The 24033-nt window shown below is 34.8% G+C and overlaps 1 protein-coding gene across 1 annotated transcript in view; it reads right to left on the reverse strand.

The window, feature by feature from the left end:
* The window catches only part of SRFBP1 (serum response factor binding protein 1), a 66311-nt gene that overhangs the window by 27717 nt on the left and 14561 nt on the right, over positions 1–24033 (reverse strand). Inside the window, exon 4 of the mRNA XM_065918217.1 lies at positions 2623–2694. Within this exon, the coding sequence (XP_065774289.1) occupies positions 2623–2694 (72 nt within the window). The remainder of the gene's footprint in view (positions 1–2622; positions 2695–24033) is intronic.

The raw sequence follows: 24033 nt of genomic DNA on the forward strand, positions 1-24033 counted from the left end.
AGGAGTTACACAAATCAGCTTGTTCTGCTCTATTCTGATGGTCAGACAGTTTCAAATGTATAAGATCTATATAATGGCCTTATTACTACCTCTTTGGTCATCTAATTAACTTCCCTTCCTGTGGCAAACCAATCAGTCTTCTCTCCATGACACTCAGTTAATTTATTAATATGTTCTGATACAGAAGAACATTAATTCAATGGGAAGAATATCATAAATGAAACAAAACAGCAACAAAATAGGTGAAATCAACTAGCTCAGGAGGAATCTGAAACCATTCTTAAACAAGGCAATTTCTCTTGGCTCTAAATCCTCAAGGGTTCCATCAAGAACTATAAAACAGAGCTGTCTTCCTTTGTCCTTCTCCACCTCCCTTTCCTTCCTTTCATTTGGAGGAAGGCACTGAAAGGGCAGAAATGTAATGAAATTTTGTTTTTTTTTTTTGCTTGACAACATTCCAGTTTGATCCAAACTTTCTATGTGTTTATTATATATCTCATGACTATAAATCTAGTAATATGCAAATGAATTTGCTATTTAGAAAATATAAATGATAAGCAAATACAGACTCATTTCCCCATTTTTAGGATGACATTTCACACTGGGAGGTTAAACAAAAGGTTGTAAATTAAATAAGATGCACTAAAGAAACCTGATTTTACAAACACTACACATACATTAACTAGCAGTAACCTTCCAAGTGAAAACAATCAGACTGAAAAGTTAAAAGAAAAAGACAAAGATACATTATTTTGGATATTTTTAAGTTCAAATTAAAATACAAGTGTCAAGCTTTAGTGCTGAAATTTAAATGGAAACATAATATTAGGCAACAAAAATAAATTGGTTTTTAATCCCATCATAAATTAAATATTACTGAGATACTTTTAGGGTGCAGCAACCGGAAAATGAAAAAAAAAATTTATTCTGGTAAAAACCTTAAATTAAATTATTATTTTTTTAAACTCTCAAGAGAAAACAAATATATTCTACCATATTTTTATACAATTACCACTATTCTAACTTAACATGTCAGTATTTTGTCAGAAACATACACACCAAGTAAAAAAGTATTACAGAACTAAATTTTTTTCATCTCTATGAATGAATGCTATGAAGTAAGAATATTTACTGTAGAGTCAGGCAGAATCAAAATAAGGAAGCTGTAAAATCATGCTCCTGACTTTTTGGTGTTGCTTTCCTGACAAGGACCATAACAACAACAACAAATGTTCCCTCTCCTCAAACAGGCAACAATCTTTCATTTTCTGACCTTCTTACAATAAAATGTTTTAAAATTCTAATGTCTAATATCAATTAACTGCAGAGAAATGAGTACTAGTGTACATCAATGTAGAGTTAAGAGTATTTTTTCCCTTAAAGCTGTAGTAGGAAAACTGCCATTTATAGTTGTAGATTCCAACACATCTCTTCTAGTAATCAATAAAACAAGCAGGCAGAAAGTCAGTAAAGCTGTAAATCATCTGTACAACACCATCAATCAGTTTGACCTAAATGACATTTACAGGACACTGATCTCAATATAATAATATTGTTTTCAAGTGCAGATGAAATATTCACCAAGATAAGCCATACTCTGAACAAATAACGTAAATATTAAAGTTAAAAGAATAACAATCATAAAAACTATGCTCATGGGTCATAAAGAAAACAAAAAGGTACTCCAAATCCTCTAATTGTTCAGAAATTAAACAATATCCATCTAATTAAACCATAGGTTAAAAGTGAAATTTCAAAGGAAATTTAAAACATTTTAAAATCAAAGAAAATAAAATACAATATATCATATTTATAAGATGTAGCTAAAGCAGTGCTTAGGGGGAATTTTACTGCATTAAATGCTTATATTAGAAAAAAAAAAAGAAACGTTTAAATTAGTAATTTAAGCTTCCAAATTAAGAAACCAGAGGAAAGAGCAAAGTAAACACAAATGCAAGAGGAAGAAATAATACAGATTAAAGCAAATGTGAATAAAAGTGAAAACAGAAATTCAATAGTTACAAAAATCAATTAATTCAAAATCTGTTCCCTGGTGGAACTGTCATGTAGGCTTCAGCAAAGTGGGCAGAAATGAAAAAGAGGGAAAAGCAAGAATGAAGCTAGTGTAGCAAACGCAAAGGGCAGAAGATCTAGGTGAAAGTCCATGTAAGTAACTGTGGACATAACAGTGGTGTACTCTTAATTAGTTCACTTCTTACTTTCTGAGCTTCAGTTTTCCTTACTTATAAAAGGAGGTAGAAATAATTTCCATAGAATAAATGCAGAGATTAAATGTTTATAAAAACTAGTATTTGGAAAAAATAAAAAATCTTTGTTCTAAATAATAAGATTAACAGACTAATTGCAGTCTAGCACACAAATGCCACATTAACTTCAACATACCTTTTAAGGTCCCTGGAGGTGTGATATAAGAATAAGGTAAAATTCATTACTTATCATAAAAATATTTTTTGGTAGCAACAGTAGAGCTCAAATAGGAAAAATCATCATACACTAATAGTAACTGGTTTATTCAAGGAAAAAAGGTGAAAAGAAAAAATGAGGTCAAGAATATAAATACAGAACTATTCCTGAAAGAAATACAACTTACTGCAAAAGTACCTTTTTGCAGATTTTTTCAAAGTTGATATCTTCACCAAGAGCAGATTTAGTTACTACATCAGGTTTCAACTCCTGTAAAAGAATAAACTAATTTTAGTTATGAGCCTAATTTTAAACTGTCATTATACTATGAGTTGAATTTCTTCCTGTGTTTTGCTTTCAAGGATTCTGTCATTTAAAGAAATTATTACTTATTTTAATGATATTTCAGGACACTGGAAATTCTATCAATTTATAAAGAAAAGCCGATATTTACAGAGAAATACTTAATTTTAATCCTTGACTAAAAAAAATCTAAACCACAAATATTTTTCTACCCTGGAAAGGATTAATCTAGTTTTATTTTAGAAAACTAAGAAACACAGAAAAACAAAGAAAAGTAAATAAAATTACCAGCAATGTTTACATAATTATAGTTTTATTATATATCCTTCTACAAGCTTCTTTCAGAGTTTGTTTGGTATGCATTCCACTAAGGAATTGTCAGTACCAAAATTAGACTGATTCTATTCTGTGCAATCGAAGATGGAGAAGCTCTATACAGTCAGGAAAAACAAGACCTGGAGCTAACTGTGGCTCAGATCATCAGCTCTTTATTATAAAATTCAGGCTCAAATTGAAGAAAGCAGGAAAAACCACAAGCTCATTTAGGTATGACTTAAATCAAATTGCTTACGATTATACAGTGGAGGTAATTAATAAATTCAAGGGACTAGATCTGGTAGACAGAATGTATGAAGAACTATGGACGGAGGTTCGTAACACTGAACAGGACGTGATGACCAAAATCATGCCCAAGAAAAAAAATTCAAGAAGTCAAAGTGATTGTCTGAGGAGGCCTTACAAATAGCTGAGATAAATGACCAATGCAAAGAAATAGAGGAAAACAATAAAATGGGAAAGACTAGGGATCTCTTTAAGAAAACTGGAGACACCAAGGGAATATTTCATATAAAGATAGGCACATTAAAGGATAAAAATGACAAGGGCCTAACAGAAGCAGAAGAGATTAAGAAAATGAAAAAATACACAGAACTGTACAAAAAACCTCTTAATGACCCAGATAACCACGATGATGTGGTCACTCACCTAGAGTCAGACATTCTGGAGTGTGAAGTCATGTGGGCCTTAGGAAGCATTACTATGAACAAGGATAGTGGAGGTGATGGAATTCCAGCTGATCTATTTCAAATCTTAAAAGATGATGCTGTTAAAGTGCTGCACTCATTATGCCAGCAAATTTGGAAAACTCAGCAATGGCCACAGGACTGGAAAAGGTCAGTTTTCATCCCAATTCCAAAGAAAGGCAATGCCAAAGAATGTTCAAATTACCGTACAATTGCACTCATTTCACATGACAGCAAGATTACGCTTTACATTCTTCAAACTAGGCATCAACAGTATGTGAACCGAGGACTTCCAGATGTACAAGCTGGATTTAGAAAAGGCAGAGGAACAAGAGATCAAATTGCCAAAATATGCTGGATCACAGAAAAAGCAAGGGAATTCCAAAAAAACCATCTACTACTGCTTCACTGACTGCTAAAGCCTTTGACTATGGATCACAACAAACTGCGGAATATTCTTAATGAGATGAGAATAACAGATCATATTACCTGCCTCCTGAGAAACCTGTATGCAAGACAACCAGCAACAGTTAGAACTGGACATGGAACAATGGACTGGTTCCAAATTGGGAAAGAAGTACGTCAAGGCTGTAAATTGTCACCGTGCTTATTTAACTTATAAGCACAGTACATCATGCAAAATGCTGGATGGAGTTAAGATTGTAGGGAGACATCTCAACAACCTCAGATACACAGAGATGATATCACTTTAACGGCAGAAAGTGAAGAACTAAAGAGCCTTTTGAAGAAAGTGACAGAGGAGAGTGTAAAAGCTGGTTTAAAATTCAACATTCAAAAAACGAAGAACATGGCATTCAGTCCCATCACTTCATGGCAAACAGATGGGGAAAATATGGAAACCATGTCAGATTTCATTTTCTTGGGCTCCAAAATCAATGCAGATGGTGACTGTAGCCACAAAATTAAAAGACACTTGCTCCTTGGAATAATAGCTATGACAAACCTAGACAGTGTATTAAAAAGCATAGACAACATTTTGCCAATAAAGCTCCATATAGTCAAAGCTATGGTTTTTCCATTAGTTGTGTTTGGATGTGAGAGTTGGACCATAAAGAGCAGAGAACTAATGAATTGACACTTTTGAACTGTGGTGCTGGAGAAGACTCTTGAGAGTCCCTTGGACAGCAGGGAAAACAAACCAGTCAATCCTAAAGGAAATCAGTCCTGAATATTCATTGGAAGGACTGATGCTGCAGCTCCAACACTTTGGCCACCTGATGCAAAGAGCTGACTCACTGGAAAAGACCACGATTCCGGGGAAGACTGAATGGCAAGAGGAGAAGGGGGCAACAAAGGAAGAGATGGTTGCACGGCAACACTGACTCAATGCACATGGATTTGAGCAAATGCAGGGAGATAGTGAAGAACAGGGAAGCCTGGCATTCTGCAGTTCATGGGTCACAAAGAGTTGGACACAACTTAGCGAATGAACAACAACAATAGCATAATTCAGTGTTTTGGGTCAATTCATTTTTAACTTAATTTTAAACATAACCATATCTCCTATGACATCATACAAAATTTTTAAATGGTGCTTAAGTAACACTGTATAAATAGAAATGCTATGCCATAACTAGAATTTTGGTTCAGAATTATCCTAATTAGACACTGAGGAATTTAATAAGTCAAGCAGTTCATTAGGTAATAAAGTATAAATTATGAAGTTATTCTTTCCTCCCTACAGTTTTATTCAGAAAAGATCAGGAACTACCTTTCAGAAAAGACTCTTTGATATGTTATTCCAAATGGAGAGCAGCACCTCAAATGTTAGTATTCCTTTTAAAAGATAAGATGAAATCTAACTGACAGCCTTTCTCAATTCTTCTAAGAGTCAGCTATGGAGCCTACTTGTGAAGTTCAGGGTAAACTGCCAAGACTTTCAAATTGTTGCTCAAAATTCTAAATCTGTAGCCATTCTGACTCAGTATATCTACTTTTAAAGGAAGAAGTCTTAAGAAACCATTTTCATTATACTTGGATTGGATTTAGTAGTTCTAATGATAGGTTATAATATAGCCACAAAACTCAATTTATTTATATTGTAAGAATAAATTACCCTTCAAATTGATTATGAAAGCCGGTTGCTATAGCAAAATTCACTAGGGTCTAACAGATCTGTAAAATAAGCTGCAGGGAATAGTGTAACTTTTTAAAAAAATACAAGATCTGAAGTAATCCACAGTTTTCAAAGAATGCCTTGGATGATGGCAATTTTTTACTGCAGTAAATGGGATGGGAAGTTTTGGCTATAGTACCTTACCTGACAATTCAGCTACTTTCTTCATTATAAATGAATGGCTTCCTATAAGAGTTTGAAAAGCATGTAAGATTTGCAAGCTTTGTACACAAAACTCCAAAAAGCCCTCAATTAGGTAAAAAGTAGAGAACTCTAAAAGACAAGTGGTATCTAGAGGTTTGGGCATGAAAGAGTTTCAACAATTTCGGCTTTCAGGCTAGCTATTCAGAAACTGAAGTATAATCTAACCAGCATCTTGGGAACACTTCCGCTTCAAGTACATGGGAAGAAGCTAGCTTGAACATGGTTAGGCAAGAAGCCATCTGGTCAAAAGGTCTGAGGAACTACATAAAAAAGTTGGGGAATAATTTATGCTTATGTAAATCTTGTCTTTCATTTTCTTTACTGGAAAATGGAATGAAGAGCCTAGAGTATAAGTTTTTCAAGGGTGAGAAAGGCTTCTTATTCACCTTTGAGTATCTGATCCTAGTACAATGACTCATTTGTTCAACAGAAATGGACCAGGGTGAAGAAATTTAAAATGCTTATTTCTCACTGAGAGGTCAGTAAAGTCTCTTATCAACAGAAAAGTCAAATTCAGAATTTCCAAAAAATTTTTAGATGCCAGTGTGGGCTTTTTCTTTAGAAAATCAAAGACAAGGCAAAATACTAGAAAAAACTACTAGGACCTACTAGAGTGTTGCAAAGCAGAACACTGCTGCTCAAAAGTATTCTACACTACCTTAATTTTTATGTATAGCAGGAAAAGGCTAAATACTACTTAAGAACTCACTGAAACATATAGATATATTGTGAATGGCCAGGAAACCACATTAGCTAATAAGCCAGGCAGGTGCCATGAAAGACAAGACTGCTCTTTCTGACAGAAGACTTCATACCAACTCAAAAATTAAGTTTCATTTCTAGACCCAGGAAAAGACACTTTTACACAACAGCTCTGTTCCTATTCCAAAGACATTATACATACTCAGTGTAGAAAGGTCATACGATCCCCTCATGCACTAGACTTAAACATAGTGTTAGTCGCTCAGTCGTGTCCAACTCTTTGCAACCCATGGACTGTAGTCCACCAGGTTCCTCTGTCCACAGAAATCTCCAGGCAAGAAGACTGTGCCATTCCCTTTTCCAGGAGATCTTTCTGACACAGGGATCAAACTCGGGTCTCATGCATTGCAGGCGGATTCTTCAATGTCTGAGCCACCAGAGAAGCCCTCAACATGGTTAAGAAAATACCAATAAAAATGTGAAAGAAAAGACATCAGTTCAGTGCTTATATGATAATTTTACACTATATCATTTATACTATATGGGGTTGATAAGTAAAATGACTAAGATGAAAACACTTTGCTTTCTTTTATACAAAACTAATTCTAGTATCTTTTTTGATAAAAGTATTTTTCTTAAATTTTAGAGCTTTCTCTACTTTACATTGAATTTAACCATTTCAAATAATTCTGCAACTTTAAATGCAGAACAAGATGCATTATTACAGATGGTAAGTTGCAAATTTTATACCAAAGTCATACATTATGAACTTGAGGGGGGGGAAGCCTAGGTACATTTCAACTTATGAAAAGAAAATTTTGAACACTTTTAAATCAAAGAAATTTTAAATATGACCCAAGCACATTAAAGGGAAAAAGAATGACAATATTAAAATGCAAAACTATTCTCAATCAGAAAACCATAGATCAAGAAAAAACAATGGGAAAATGAAGATACTGGAACTATGTAACAGGTATTAAATATTGACTACTTCACTAAACAAGTTTAAAATGAGTGAAAGAGAGACTAACATTAAACTAGACAAGTAAAACTTAAGCAATTTTACACAACTGTACAAAAATGCTGCAAAAATTTTTCACTAAAAAAGATTTAAATTTATCATAAGTGCTCAAGAGAAATTAAACATCAATAATTTGCTAATCAAAAGCTAAATGAACTTAAGCTTCTGAAACTGGGCTTAACTAATTTTTTCCTCCATAGATTTCCTTAATGTTCATCTTCCGACTTGTAAGCTTATTCATTAGTGAGCAGGGCTTATGTTGACTTATGTAAGACACATTCTTTTGTTTTTCGACATTCAATTCAGCTTTGTTTTCTAGCATCCGCATAACCTGTTTCTTTTATTTCAGGTTTCAAATAGTTATGATTATTTAAGCCTTCTTAAAGATGAAATAAAAGCATTAACTACTTTACAATATATGAGTTACTAATCTGTTCATAAAACATCAGAATTATAAGGGACTTCAGCTATCACACAATTCTATACCTGTGCAGGAAAGGGTTAAGTCAGCAGGCCTGGGCTGCTCCAACTGCACATTCCTGAGAAGGCCTAATTTCCTCAGGCCTGGCCTTTGGCCAGTTCCTAGGAATTAAGTTCTGAGCCCTTGGGCCACAGGCTTGCCAAGCTGATCAGGTAGTTTACCCTAGTAATGTGGCTTATGGTGACTATGTCTTCACCCTGGGGAGTTGGAGTCTGCGGAGTAGAGAGGAGTCATGCAGGTGAGTCATGTCTATGTGACTGGCCCCCAATGAAACCCCCGACACCAAGGCTCAAGGGAGCTTCCCTGGCAGGCAACGCTTTGCAAGTGCTGTCATACATCTCTGCTAGGAGTGTGCCATGAAACCATACTGCACTGGCTGAGGGCATCTACAGGCTTATGCCTGGTTTTTCCTAGACTCCCCTCATGGGCCTTTCCCTTTTGCTGATTTTAATCTGTATCCTTGAATAGAAAAAAAACTGTTATAGTATAAAAGTTTTTTGTTTCCCCGAGTCCTGTGAATCCTTCCAGTGAATCATTCAACCTTGGGGACCTTCAGCCACTCAATTTTAAAAAGAGAAAATGAGAAGCCAATAAAGTTTAAGAAACTCAATTAAAACAAACATTGCTTAAGTTTCCTACATTAAAGATAGTTATTCACTAATAACCAGACCCAGCAGAATATTTCAGTTCCTTATTCCACAGTGCCAGATGCTACTGCTTTGCTTATACTCAAAAGAGCAAACTTAGTGGGAATTAGCTAACCTCAAATTTTGATTATTTGGCTATCTCCTTGTCTTTTTTTCTCTCCAAAGGCTTTCATTTGAACAAATGAATATACCAAATCATAACTAAACATAAAACTAGTGCAATGTTGTCTCTGGCTGAGTGGAGAAAGTATGTTTGCAACCAAACTATTCTATATAAGGCTGTGGGGAGGGACACTAAGACAAAAAATAACTTGAAGGCATTAATCAAGCTGATGCTTTTAATTCCAAGAGACTCTCATTAAAGTTGGGCTTTTAATGTAATAAAATATAAAACATGTTTGTATTTTCCAAAATGTGACTAAAACTGGAACATGCTATTTTAGATTATGAGGGGTTAATCTCTAATACCAGAGACTTACAAGGTGCCAAGAAAAATCTGGATGCTTGGAGATATTTTTTGTCTATTTGGAAATGAAGCAAGAAATGCATTTCTGTGAAATAAAGAATCTGAAATAACTCGTGAGAGAGCTATTGACATCCAAATTCATGCTTTTCCACAGATGGGAATGTCATTATGGTTACCCTTCAGTGACAACAAAAACCCTATTTCCTAAATACTGTTCTGCTGCTAAGTTGCTTCAGTCGTGTCCGACTCTGTGCGACCCCATAGACGGCAGCCCACCAGGCTCCCCCGTCCCTGGGATTCTCCAGGCAAGAGCACTGGAGTGGGTTGCCATTTCCTTCTCCAATGTATGAAAGTGAAAAGTGAAAGTGAAGTCGCTCAGTCGTGTCCGACTCTTAGCGACCCCATGGACTGCAGCCTACCAGGCTCCTCCGTCCATGGGATTTTCCAGCCGAGAGTACTGTCTCCTAAATACAGTACCAAATGGAGCTTCAATAAGGTTATACTCTGTCATCATATCGCCAAGGGATTTTTCCTGTGTTATCTATGGCATTTAATGGCATCTCCAGCCTCTGCTACTCAGGTTAGACAGCTCAGAGTCATCTGATACTGTGGGTCTCCTCGTCATGCCTCTGCTATGCTCCCATCCCCCTTTCCACTTTCTCTGCTGTGGTGTCTGTTGAATTTAGTTCCCTCCTTTGGATTACCATTATTCTACCCACAGAATCAGAACTTCATTATGGATTGTGTGGGTTATAATAACGTAACCGAGTTTCCTGCCTCCACAACCAGTAATTCCAAGAACTATTATGTCACTGTCTTGAATACAGAAAGAAGCCAAAAACCTTTATTCTGGTGTTGAAATCCTTTCATTATCTGGTCTCTTTCTAGCACTATAATACTCTTTTTCCATAAGTCTTATATGCATTCATTCAGCTTTACACAGAATTCCTATTCCTTATTCAGTTTCCTATTCTCCCACCCCAGTATCTTTGCTGTGTGCCTTAAAATTTTTTATTGCAAAATGCCTTTCTTTAACCAGTCACCTAGCTTTCTCACTCTCTTTCTCCCCAATCAAGATCTATTAATGTTTAAACTCTTTGTTTCTGAGTGTCACTGAAATGAAGCAAGGCTTCTTAGAGACATGGCTGATTAGACATGAGGCAGAAAAAAGTATAATCAATGCAACATTTTGTTATGCCAGGAAAGGAAATTGGGTTCTCTCAAAAACTCATAAAAGGTAGCTTAGAAAGGATACTACTGGTCAAACTTGGGTGTCAAAAGAGTAATGACAGCAAAGAATCATAACCACACTGACCATATAATTAGTTGTTTAAACCAATACCCATTTGAGAGTGAAATGAGGCTCTATTAAAAATAATGCTGGGACAAGTGATGATTATTAGAACACCAGGGAAATCTAGTCATGTAGCCACCCTAATCATACTTGCCAATTTTTGCTACCTCCAAAAGCTCTTTTTCTCTTAAAGCCACTTCAAGCAGGCTTTTACCACAATTATCCCCATCAATCTCATTTTTGTCGTCACCAATCTCCACACTGCTAAATCTAATGAGCAGACCTCAGCACTCCTCTTCCTTGAGGAGCATCAGGTGTATTTTAAGTGCCTAGAAGAGAGCATGTCATTTGGTAAATGTTCAGAAAACTTGTTAACAGAATAGATACTGAAGTTATTTTTACCCGTTGGGCATTATAAATTGTTAAACTAAGTATCATTATCTCAGTATTGGGTATAATATATACCAGACCTGCTAGTAAACACTGCTCCTGCTCAGACAAGAGAGTACACTTATAACTATGTCTTTCATTCACATTCGTTATTTTTTAATTTTCTAAGTTAAAAACAAAAAACCCCATTAATCTTTATCCCTGACTACACTGAGATGTGAATCTAAATCACTATCACACATAACATAACTTCATTTAAGCAAACTAGTAAAATAATCTAAAAACTTTATAACTCTTGGTCCTACAAGTACTTACAAATTTTCAAAACAAGCACAATAAAGCCATATAAACTTAAGTCTCCATTCTGTAACCAGTGAAGTTTTAGTCAGTCACTTTTTAAGAGTCAGTTTCATACTACAGGAAGTTTTTCTTGAGTCCTCAAAGCAGTACTAAGCGGTGCTCCTCCAATACATTTACCAGTAGATGTAGTGTAGTGTATTGTATTCAATATACCGTACTGAAACTGTTTACATGTCCATGTCTCTCACTAGACGACAAGTTTCTCAAGGGCAAATGCCATACTGATTTCTACATACCTGTAAATTAGCACAGTATTTGGCATACGAAGTACAGACCTAGTACATTTTTGTTGAGCTGAAATAAAGTGCTTTGGCCATCTGGATGGTTCTTAAGTCATTATAAAAATGTGCAAACTCTTCAGGCAAAGAACAGTTCTAAACATACCAGGTAAAACTTTCATTTTTTTGATCCTACAGTGCAAAGTAAAAGAATAAGAATGATTTCTGCACTGGTCTAAAGTCATATGCAACATGGACAATGATGATGGACTGTGTGGTATGCTACGTCTCCAAAAGACCTCTGGTTTGGGAACTCTTTGCCATTGAATAGTTTTGGCCTGCCTTTAAAAAAATGGTATTGAAGACAATGACTATCTCGAATAATATTTCATCCATGCAAATTATATGGAGTAAAAGATTACAGAGATTCAAAATCTTGAAAAGTTTATTAAAAGAGTACTATACTAGGAACATTGATGTGGCATATTTTATTTAATCCCTACAACAAACAATTTAGACAGGAATTATTTCCAATTTTAAGGTGAAGAAAAAGACTCAAGGACACAAATTAGTTAATGGTACAAAAACAGTATCAATCCAAATTGTTAAATATTTCAGGAAATAATGCAAATGGCTTTATTCTTCTTCACTGTTAGAATTACACTCTTCCGCATCTTAAAAGTTATCAACTTACTGTTGATTTTAGTTCAAAAACTACTGAAATTCAAATTCTTAAAAGCAAAATTCTTTAATAATAAAATCTCAAACATTAGCATTAGATGGAAAATAAGAAAAAGAAACAAAAACATTACCAAAGAACTTTGATAGAGATCTATCTTCATTTTGATTAGGAAAATTTAATGGTGCTTTGCCATTACCTCTTCAAATATCTGTTTATAATAGATGTGCACATTAGTATCTGTAACATGCTACTATTGTGCAGAAAATCAGGCACTGTTTAAAAATACAAATAACCAGAAAGAGTATACAGTTTAGTTTTTAAAATAACATGCAAATGACCTGACATAACACAAGGGAAGATGCACTAAAATAGACTGTTAAAAACTATCCCGATGAAGTAGCAGGGCAATTTCTCCTCAGTGTTGTAGCTCTCAATGGTGGAAAAATAAAAAGATACTCAAATTACTGGGGACCTTTCTCAAATTGGCCAAACCTCCCATCCATTATGATATGCATCTCAGGCATGAGTCTTTGTGCATTTATCCCCTGCCTCCCCCAATAAAACCACTGTGATAGAGGATGGTGAAGGCTGTACAAATGATTTACTCTGGTTTTGTAAAGAGCATGTAAGAGGTGGTGAATTCTGCCTTGTTATCAAATAAAGCCAGAGAAACTTAAAAACAGGATAATGTACAAAGTATGTGGAGGAGATACAGTGCCAACTGTAATACGCAGACAAAAATGATCAGGAAGAGAAAGACCAACTGATAAAAACCTTTTAATACCCACAAGGAATTAGATCTGGTCTGGTAGACAACAGGGGAAGCTAACTTAGGTGGCTGATTATGAGAATGATATAACAAAACAAAGTAGGTTTACTATTAGAAAATTTTACCAGTTTCAGGTTTTTGCTGGCAGCCAGTTCAAAGCATCACTAAAGATCAACAAATAGCACAGCACTCTCCCCTTATCTGTGGTTTTGGTTTCTGCGGTTTCAGTTACCCACAGTAAATGGCAGTTCAAAAATAAAAAATCCCAGAAATAAACAATTCATAAATTTTAAATCGTGAGCCATCACTCTGAGTAGTGTGATGAAATCTTGTGCCATTCTGATCTGTCCTGCCTGGTACATCAATCATCCGTTTGTCCAGGTTTCATGCTCATTAGTCACTCAGAAGCCATTTCCTATCAGACTGACTGCTGAGGTATCACAGAGCCTTGGAGCAGTGACACTGGCAATTTGGATATGCTAAAGAGAAGCAGTAAAGTGCTTTCTTTAAGTGAAAACGTGAAAGTTCTTGATAATAATAAATTCTGTATTGAGGTTGGTAAGATTCACAGTAAGAACAAATTTTCCATCCATGAAATTATGACGGGGGAAAAAAAAAAAAGAAATTCAAGCTAGTTTTGCTGCTAAGCCTCAAACTGCAAAAACCATGGATAAGTGCCTCGTTAAAATGGAAAAGGCATTAAATTTGTGGATGGACAACAGGAACACAAAACACATTTCAACTGACAGCTGTGGGCTGCACCAGGAAGCACCGAGCCTGTAGGAAGAGCACAGCCAGAGACTTACTGAAACAGGTGACACGAGCTTACTGCAAGTGAGGGGTGACTACACAGACTCAGTAACAGGTTTGGGCTAAAAACGTAAAGATTACTGGAAAGCTGCATTTGCCAATCAAGAAGTCTCTGCCACATTTTTGGCAGAGCTGAAGAGGTTGATAAAGGAGAGAGATCAACATGCACATAACTTTTATTACAGTCTACTGTTAAAATTGTTCCATTTTATTATTAGTTATCATTAATCTCTTACTGTGCCTAATCTGTAAACTAAACTTTACTGCAGATATTTACATTTAGGAAAAAACCCAGTATTTATAGGATTGGTTTGAAACTGTTAGTTGCTCAGTCATGTCCAACTCATTGCACCATGGACTATAGCCTGCCAGTTCATTGACAGCTCCTCTGTCAATGAAATTTTCCAAACAGGATTACTGGAGTGGATAGCTGTTCCCTTCTCCAGGGGATCTTCCCAACACGGGGATCAAATCCGGGTCTCCTGCATTGCAGGCAGATTCTTTACCACACTAGCCAGCAAGGAAGTCCACAGGATTGGAAACCAACTGCCATTTTAGGCATCTACTGAGGGTCTTGGGATGTCTGCAGATAAAGGACTATTATATTGCCTGACTTTACTTCCAACTTCATTCATGTTTAAAGTTGAAGTTTTGTATTTTAAAAACAGAATTCATCTTTCAACTATAAATTATTTTCACCACGATATGAAAATAATTTGACACAAAAATAATTACAATTTCAGTGTGCTAAAAACAACTTGTACAATTCAACAGTCCAAACATTTGCATTTCACTTAAAAATAGTATCTAAGCATAAACATCATCAAATAATTTAGTGAAATGAAACTCTAAAACCACTTTATCTCTCATAATAGAAACACTTTTTAGAAAACAGAATAGGGCATTTTTATCCTTCTTTTCCCTGATTTGAACTGTTCCTGGCACATAAAATTACTCACTTCTGTCATGTTCAAAGAGGCAGGCAGAGAAAATGAGATAAGAGTAATTATATCAACCCAAAGACTCTACACAGAACACCTCTGCATTCTAAAGTAAGTCAGAGTAAACAGATTTTTTCATTCTAGAGATTCTTTTCTAAAAAAATGGCTGGCTTTGGGGATAAAAGTTAACCATTTTTGAGTGGAATCCAAACATCTGTTTAAATGGGTATTATTTTGTGGCAAATTTATAGGGAGTAAACAAAATACTTAAACACCATATTTAGAATAACATGTTGAGAATAAGAACAATTAGAGAAGGTGAGATAATATATAGGTATTATTTTTTATTATTTAGTATGTATGTCAAAAAAAGGACAAAATTATAGCTTGGTATGAATATATTAAATGCACTTTACTCCTGAATTTTTTTAATCTACATACCTTTGCAACTTTAGATTTCTTAACCTAACAACAAAGAGTTAAGGAAACAAAGAAACAAACAAAACCTCAAATTTAATGAATAATTATATAAGCTCATAGCAAATATTCCCCACAGTGTAGCATCTAAAAAATGCATCAAAAGGCAGGAAATTGTTAGGGAAATTGTATTAGGTGCCTGAGGCAGTCTTTCCCTGTAATTTCAGAATTATGACTAAGATATAGGGATGTTCTAAAAAGGTTATAGGCATGTGTTAAGAAAGACAGCAATCTTTAACTGAAAGAATAAGGAACAATCTTTCAAAGTCTCTACAAAGTCATATTATTTGTTATTACAAGTTCCTTCAAATATGAAATAATCTTTTCCAAGGGCATATATGATAACAAAATACATACTCACTTCTTAAATTATATTTCTAAGTGTTAATAGTTTAAGGAACCTGTATCAAGTAATTCTAGGATGTTACATTCAAGTATGTTTTTAAAGTGAAAGTGAGAGCTGCTCAGTCATGTCTGACTCTTTGCAACCCCATGGACTGTGGACCACTACTACAGCCCACGGAATGCTCCAGGCCAGAATACCGGAGTGGGTAGCCTTTCCCTTCTCCAGGGGGTCTTTGCAACCCAGGGATGGAACCCAGGTCTCCTTCATTGCAGGCGGATTCTTTACCAGCTGAGCCACCAGGGAAATATAGTGCCAAACTGAGTAAGGAATAAAACTTTTTTGAGATATAATCATGGTTAGCAGTACATAATCCCAAGGGAATTGACTATTTTGGTATTTAGCTTCTGGGCATTATTTCTAAATATTAAATTTACACACAAAAGCCTTTATGGATAACAAGACATTCCGTATCTTTAGGAAGGTCCAACTATTCTAACTATACCAAATTAAAAATGAATAGTATTTTTCAACTCAAAGGAGCAATGATGATACAGTATTTCACCAGTATTTTTACTCTTCTATTAAAAACAGAATGCAAAAACACATTTATCATACCTTTATCAATCTTGATAAAACTGTGTACTTAATTCTTAAGAGAATCGGTTAGTAGTCTGAAGCGACTTAGCAGCAGCAGCAGCAGGTTAGTAGAGTGTTAAGAACACAGGTTACTGATACAGATAGATATGGACTGAAAAACCCAGGGCAAAGCAATTAACACTTAAATCCCCAGTTTCTACCTCATTAAAATGGGGCTAAACAGGAATATTTATGAGTTAATAAGAAGATTACAAATAATACATGTAGATTGTAGCAAAGAATGTGACATAGAGCAAGTGCTAAACAATTAATAACTAAAATTATTAAGCTATTTATGAGCAGTATCCTTATATCTGATATTGAGCTTCACAGTACTATAAATAATATGTAAGTCTTGGATGTGAAGTTGTTACATGAAACACTATTCTTGCTGTCTAACTGGGATTCAATTAAATACTATCAAGGAAATCACATCAATTTGAAAAATCAGTAACATTAATTTTTTTAATTAAACTTTCCCAAGAAACATTCCCCAATTAATTACTAGCTAAAAGCAATCTCTTGCTCTTCCATAATTTTCAAAGACCCTATCATAACTTGGAGGTACTTGCAGATCTGTATGCTTTGTTCTTGCGCGCTATTTATCTAGTCTACCTTTTTGAAAACAGAATCATACTCATTCTTCAGGTTCCAACTCAGTGCCACCCATTCTGTAAGATCATCCCTAAGTCCTAAAAGTAATTAAATAAATTGACTCTTTCTCTAGTTTCTTGCAACTCTTTGACTGTAACAGGGTATGGCATATATTACAGAGACTAAAATGCTTTTTCCCCAGAGAACAATGTGTTCCCTGACAGCAGAAACCTATTAATCTCATATATAATAGGTTCTAATTTAAAATACAGTTAACCAACCTAAATATATATTATGGAATTTATAACAGCTGTACTGTAAATTCCTTTTTTTCCCCTTTATGCTTTCTTGTTTTCTGGTTGCAAATTTCATGGATCTTAAAGATATATGATCATTAATAAACTAGAATGCTAGCTTAGATTGTGATGAACAGAAGAAAACTATAGTTATTCACTACAACCAAAATTCATAAGTTCTACTATATTTTAATATACTGAGCTTCAATGAAAATCAAGAATTTTAAAAAGTGAGAATTTCTCTCTCAACCTCACTCATATATAAAATTAAAATGCCTTGTATAAAGAGTTTAGTTTTTATAGAAGGGGAGAATAAAAGAGAACTATACATTTTCAATGCAAATTGCTTAAAAAACATTTTTAACTGAATCAATCACTACTCAGGATTATTTTTATTTCTTGGAAGACTACATAGTTTACATAATTTAGTGGCAGGTAGAGGAAAAAATAAAATTCTTCACAGGCAAGAAAAACAAAGTTTCTCTTGTCACAAAATACTAATTGAACAACAAACCACTAACACAAGGGATTCTAACGTAGAAAAAAAAATATAGAGAGCTTCCATTACAATAGAAATCTAGCAACATAAAATATATGTTCAAAGTAAGGAGTTTAAATGTTTAAAAATAATCTGTCTCTATTTAAGCCAAAATACAGGTGATATCCCAGATGAATAGAAAGTAAGCCTCATTAAAAGAAAAGTTATTTACTATCCTTATTGCTGCTTTTCTCTGGGGCCCTTTGTCTCCCAATGGGTATTTCCAACAAAATATACTGTAATATTTGCTCCTTTTCTCAATCACTGCATTATTCCATACTGGAATTAGGACAGTAGTATTGGTTGTCCAATTTTTTTTAAATCAATAGTTGAGAGGGGCTTTGGGTGCTTTCACAGTTAGTAGGAACGTCCTGCCAAGGTTGTAAGTTCAAATTTCCAAAATTACAAAACTTAGAAAATCAAATCAAAACAAAACAGAAAAAACAACAAAATACATTCTGGGGAAAAAAAACTCATAAGATACTCCTTCCTTCCTACCCCTAAATCCTGTTTACACACTTAGTAGCCTTTGAACTGGCTTAACTTGACTGAAGCAATTCCAAAGTCAGCTTTTCATTTTAAAATTAAGTGTATATAATGACTCAGTAAGTGGTAAGAGTACTTCATCAATTTTACCAAGAAGGACCTGTACCTTTTTGTTTTCAAATAAAAGCAAGGAGCTTACTATAAAAGCAGCGAATGGATACCACTTTTATTTGCTACAACTGCTCTTATTTAAAACACAAAAATACTTTAAGGCCACCACAGACTTGACATAACATCTTTAATATCAAAGCAGCTTACAATGAAAACCATGACTCCTACATATTAAAAAATGCAACACTGCTAAGGATTTCAGGAATATGAACTATTCAAAATACTGGCTTCAAGCTGCAGGATCCACATGCCAAGAAAGCAAACTGGAATTCCAATGTGATGATCTGTTACTAAACGCTGTTGTATGAGTGTGAGGAGAGCGGTATATACTGGTCCCTTGCCCTTTTAAAATACCACTATGACTTCCTGTTTATCATTTCAAATGTCACAAGCTGAGTACAGAAGGATATTAAATCAGGCATCCTTCTTTGCCTTGGGAAGCAATAAAAGTTCTCCCTTAAAAAAAAACAAAATTGAATTAGAAGTTAAATGGTCTTAAGAGTGCTGGTTAAGCTGGCTATAAAATAAAAGCCTATTTATTCTTTGGTTTCTGATAATTAACATTAAAACCAACAAACAAAAACACACTATCCTAAGTTGACAATTTTTATTGAGAATCTCTAAAGTTACCTGAGGGTTTAAAAATTATTTATTACTTGATTTCTACAATGCATTAGAGAAAAATAATCTAAATAAAAAGTACAGATTTATAAGAGACTTACAGGTCAGAGTGCTGATCCTGTAACTATAGAAGACCATGCTGTGGGTTACGCTTGAGGATGGAAACCAAACAAGAGACAGAAACATTATGCCTCTTTCATACTTGGACCTGTGTTTGCAGCTTCTAGGTTTCAGACATAAAGGAAGAAAATACTAATGTGGAAACATTTCAAACTTTCGAGATTTTAATATCAGTTCAGAGAAAGAAACAGGACAGGGAAGGGGAAGAAGAGAAGGCATGCCTAGGATGACACGAGCAAGAACAAAACCCCTTCTGGTTCTGTCAGCGCAGTTCTGCAAGGTATTCTAGACTCCAGAATGGAGACAACTTGAAAAAGTCATTAATGACTATGATCTGGTAAGTGAGTTTACACTTTACACATAACATTGCTAATTTTGAAAAAAAGAAAAATAGTATCAATATTAACAGTTCATCACTCTGTTCTCTTGAAACAGTTTCTTCACTTGGTTTCCTAGATACCATACTCTGTTAGTTCTCTTTCTCCTTCACTATCTACACTTTCTCAGTCTATTTATTCTATCTCTCAAAGATCTACACTTACAGTGTTGTGGGGTGCTCAGTCCTCTTCTTTAGCAATTTACAATTACTCTGAACTTTGGCTACTTCCATTTCTGGGAATGACAGACCAAGGTACTAGCAGATAACATGATTAATCCTTCCTTCAAAAAACAAAATAAAGCAAAAATGAAAACTGGGCACACTACAAAAAATCCTCTCTGAAGGTAAAGTAGAGTAAATGAAAGAAGGCAGGATCTGATGCAGTGTCAAAGCGCACTAGGAGTAAAGATGGAAAGCACTACAAATAAGTCACCATGTCTTCAGAACGTAACCTAAAACTAACTGCAGTTCATGCTTCAGGAGCAGTGGCCAAGGAACACATGGACAGTGAAGCATGGGTGCATTACCCGCTGAGAGAGTAGGGGAAACCCCGAAGAGATGGAACCAACCATAGAAGGGGTTCTGAAACTTGAACAACTCATCAAAGAAACAGATTCAGTTCATCTCACCAAAAGGCAAAAGATCTGAACTGAAGCTAGAGGTGCTATCCAAGAAACACTGCTTGAAATTCAAGTGAAAGTGAAAGTCACTCAGTCATGTCCGACTCTGCGAACCCATGGATTATACAGTCCATGGAATTCTCCAGGCCAGAATACTGGAGTGGGTAGCCTTTCCCTTCTCCAGGGGATCTTTGCAACCCAGGGATCGAACCCAGGTCTCCCACATTGCAGGCAGAAACTTTACCAGCTGAACCATAGTTTGAAATTAAAGCCTACTCCAAAAGTTAACTGAAAAAGCCACCATTCACTGGAGAAGAAAAACCAAACCTTGAATCTCTACTGTTTAATGTTTGTAATGTTCAGAGTACAATTCAGAATTACCCAGCATATGGTGCTTCCCTGGCAGTGCAGTGGTTAGGACTCCATGCTTCCACTGCAGGGGCATGGGTTCGATCCCTGATGAGGAAATCAAGATACTGCAGCATGTTGCAGAGCACAGGCAAAAACAAAACAAGCAAAAACACCCCTCAAATTACTCAGCAGATGCAGAACCAAGAAAAACAACCATATTTTCCTCTCCACATGCAAAAATGGCTATTATCCCTATCCTATGATGCTAAAAAAAAAAATCCTTTTAATGGATTAAAATCGTATGAGAGAAATTAAAAACAAAAAAATCTCAGCAAAGAAACAGAAACAATAAAAACTGTTAACTGATTCAGTCACAGAACATCAGTCACTGGGTGAAAACACCACAGGATATTCACATAGTCTCAAAGTTACCATCTTACAAATGAGTTAACAAATGCTGAAACAGAAAAAGAAGCCTTTAAAAGGGAGGAGTCTGTCAGACAACATCTAAACCAAGTGTTTGGAACTCACCATTGCCAGTAAGGGATAAACATGTATGTGATACAATGTATTATTATTATTACACCATAACATTACAATTTTCCTTTAGTTTTGAAATATTTTCCAAAAAGTTAGAGGGAAATACAAAAAGAAAAAAACTGCAAAAAGACATATTTTTACAAATCAGAGAGGGAAGAATTAAAACAGCTGCCTTGCCATCTGTTCACTTTTCTGGTGGGAAGAAACTCAGGGAAAAGAAGATGATGGAGTTTAATGTGTAGCTGAAAATCTGGGTATAAGTTGTATATAACTTAGAAACAGGCCATGATGGAGCACAAGACAAAGCAATTCTAACAGCTGATAAAGCACAAAGGATACTTTTAATAAGAGACTGAAACATGCAAAAATAGAAAAAGAATGGAACAAAAGGTGAAGAAGAGAAGAGTAGCAAACACAGAGAAGAGTAGCAAACAGAGCAAGATCTCGCATATAAATTATCATTGTATATGAATATTCAGCATGAGGAAAATTAATGGCCTCAGAGAAGTGAAAAAGAAAAGTTACCTGGGTATATTGAGCTGTGAGGAAATAAAGAATCTGAAAACTTATCACACATCTTTGGACCTTTTTTCATTAGAGAGCAAGTTTCATATTTATTATATTACCTCTTTCCTGGTGGCTCAGATGGTATGGTAAAGACTCTGCCTACCAATGCAGGAGACTCAGGTTCGATCCCTGGGTCAGGAGGATCCCCTAGAGGAGGAAATGGCAACTCACTCCAGTACTCTCCCCTGGGAAATCCCATGACACAGGAGCCTGGTGGGCTATAGTTTATGGGGTTGCAACGAGTTGGACATGACTGAGCGACTAACACTAACGCATCCAATCTTTAGGAGACAGAGTCTACATATATTTCAGAAGTTCTCATTTTAATGAAGGAGTATAGTGAAATGGCTAACACTATCAACTTTATAGTTAGTTATAACCAGATCATTACCTAACAACTATTTGACTGAGAACAAGCTGCTGAACTTCTCTAAGCCTGCTTCCTATTCTGTAAGATGGAGATAATATCTACCCCACAAGACAGTGAATATAAAACACATAATACAGTGCCTGGCACATAGTAAATAATAAAAGCTAGTTACTTAACCCTTATTATTGAGAAAAAAGATTTCTTGTACATTTTTATTAATTTCATTCTATGCTTTAATTTTACCATCTCCTTCTCTAGCTAAATAACCTGGAGATCTGTCAAAGTCAAAAAGCTACCTTAATATCCAAAGAGAAAGCAACTGTTTCAGAAGCCAGTGTATATATATCAGAATCAAAGTTAAAAGTGTGAATACCATTAGAAAGGCAGAAAGATTTCTTTCACATTCATACAATACAGGCTATAAAACTGGAATCTATCATTTTATAGCATCATAAAGACCAGGCAACTTTTTTCCTTGACCAGAAAAAACAAACTCCTATTTCTAAAAATATCTCAGGTTTTCTTCTTAAGGAAGTCCTCTTGCAACAAAATACCCTATTATCATAGAAAGCAAGTATAGGACAAGACCATAAAAATGTAGTGGTATATGAGCCAAGGAAAAAATTCATCTGGAAAAATGAGTAAGAAAAGGTTTTTCTTCAAATTTAATTGAGACTGTGAGCTTTCTGTTTTGGGACTATTTCTTTGATACTCCTGTGTACATGATAAAACATTCCCTTAAGAAATTACAAATGATCTTTCAAATTAAAAATGTTTTATGTATTTGCTTCTTTTAGAAAGTAGACCAACTTTGTAAAAGAACCATAACTGAAGAATGAAATTTGACATGTAAGGAAAGCAAACATAGAGACTTACTCTTTTTCTGGTTTTTATATATAGATTTAATTCAGTTTTTAAACAGCATTGTGAAAGTTGAAGGAAGAGTATCCAAATTAAACCATCCTAACCACTGACATTGACTCAAGAAATATATATACTATTAATTTTATGAATTTAAGGACTATATCCGGCAATGAATTTTAGCTTTCTAGGAGGCAACAATTCCATAGTGGTCTTTTATAAACACAAGGAAAAACAGAAACAAGCAAAAATTATAATCACGACAGTAATCTCGTAAACCTATAAACTTTATCAGTGAGTCTGATTTTCTACTGCTGATGAGATTTAAGAATTACAGAAAACAAGTTTCACATATAGATCAAATAGGACAACTTTGTTTCTAATTAACTAAATTCATTATTGAGTTATGGAAGGGATGTATTTTAAATATTAAAGAATATCTTTTGTTTCTAAACTCCTGATACAATGCACAGAGGCTTACTGTATATAATCCATCCTTTCCACAGTGAAATAAAATCAGCAATTATATAGTAGCTCAAAGCCTCTGAATAATTTAGGACTACAAAAATGACTATTCAGAAGAAATTACAGGGAAAAATTTAGGTAAGGAATGTAATTTAGTAAGGAGCTTGGTTAAGAGAAAGTGAAAGACAACAGCACAAATCATAACTTCTTACCTTAGTGTTATCCTCAAAAATCTCTAAAGATTTTATTTCTCATAGGAATTTCATGGAAAAAAAAAGTCTAAATGATACATAAAACAAAGCAATACAAATAATAATTAAGAGTCAAATATAGAGTATTTTGAATGAATGGCTGTACAGTAAGAGTATTAAAACTTATGACATATCAAATGGATTCCATGAATTTTATGGTCCTGTGAAAAACAATACAAATTAAGGGAAAAAAGTCACAAAAATCATAACTCACACCAAAGAATCATGTCCTACATCTGTTTCTCTTCAGATTAACTATGGTAACTTTGTCTTATAGGACACTTTATCATCCTTTCAAAAGGAAAAAACAGTAAGAAGTTTTAACAATCTAATTCAATTAAAATATTGTTAGAGATTTCTCTTGCTCTTTTATCTATCTCAAAACTTAGAAGTTCTACCAAAATGTAATAGTCAAACATACATGCAAAATGACCCTGCAATTAAGGTAATTGCTGGTACCAAATGTTGTTTTT

The sequence above is a fragment of the Muntiacus reevesi genome, chromosome 1 (assembly GCF_963930625.1).
Source record: "Muntiacus reevesi chromosome 1, mMunRee1.1, whole genome shotgun sequence".
Classification (NCBI taxonomy): Eukaryota; Metazoa; Chordata; class Mammalia; order Artiodactyla; family Cervidae; genus Muntiacus; species Muntiacus reevesi.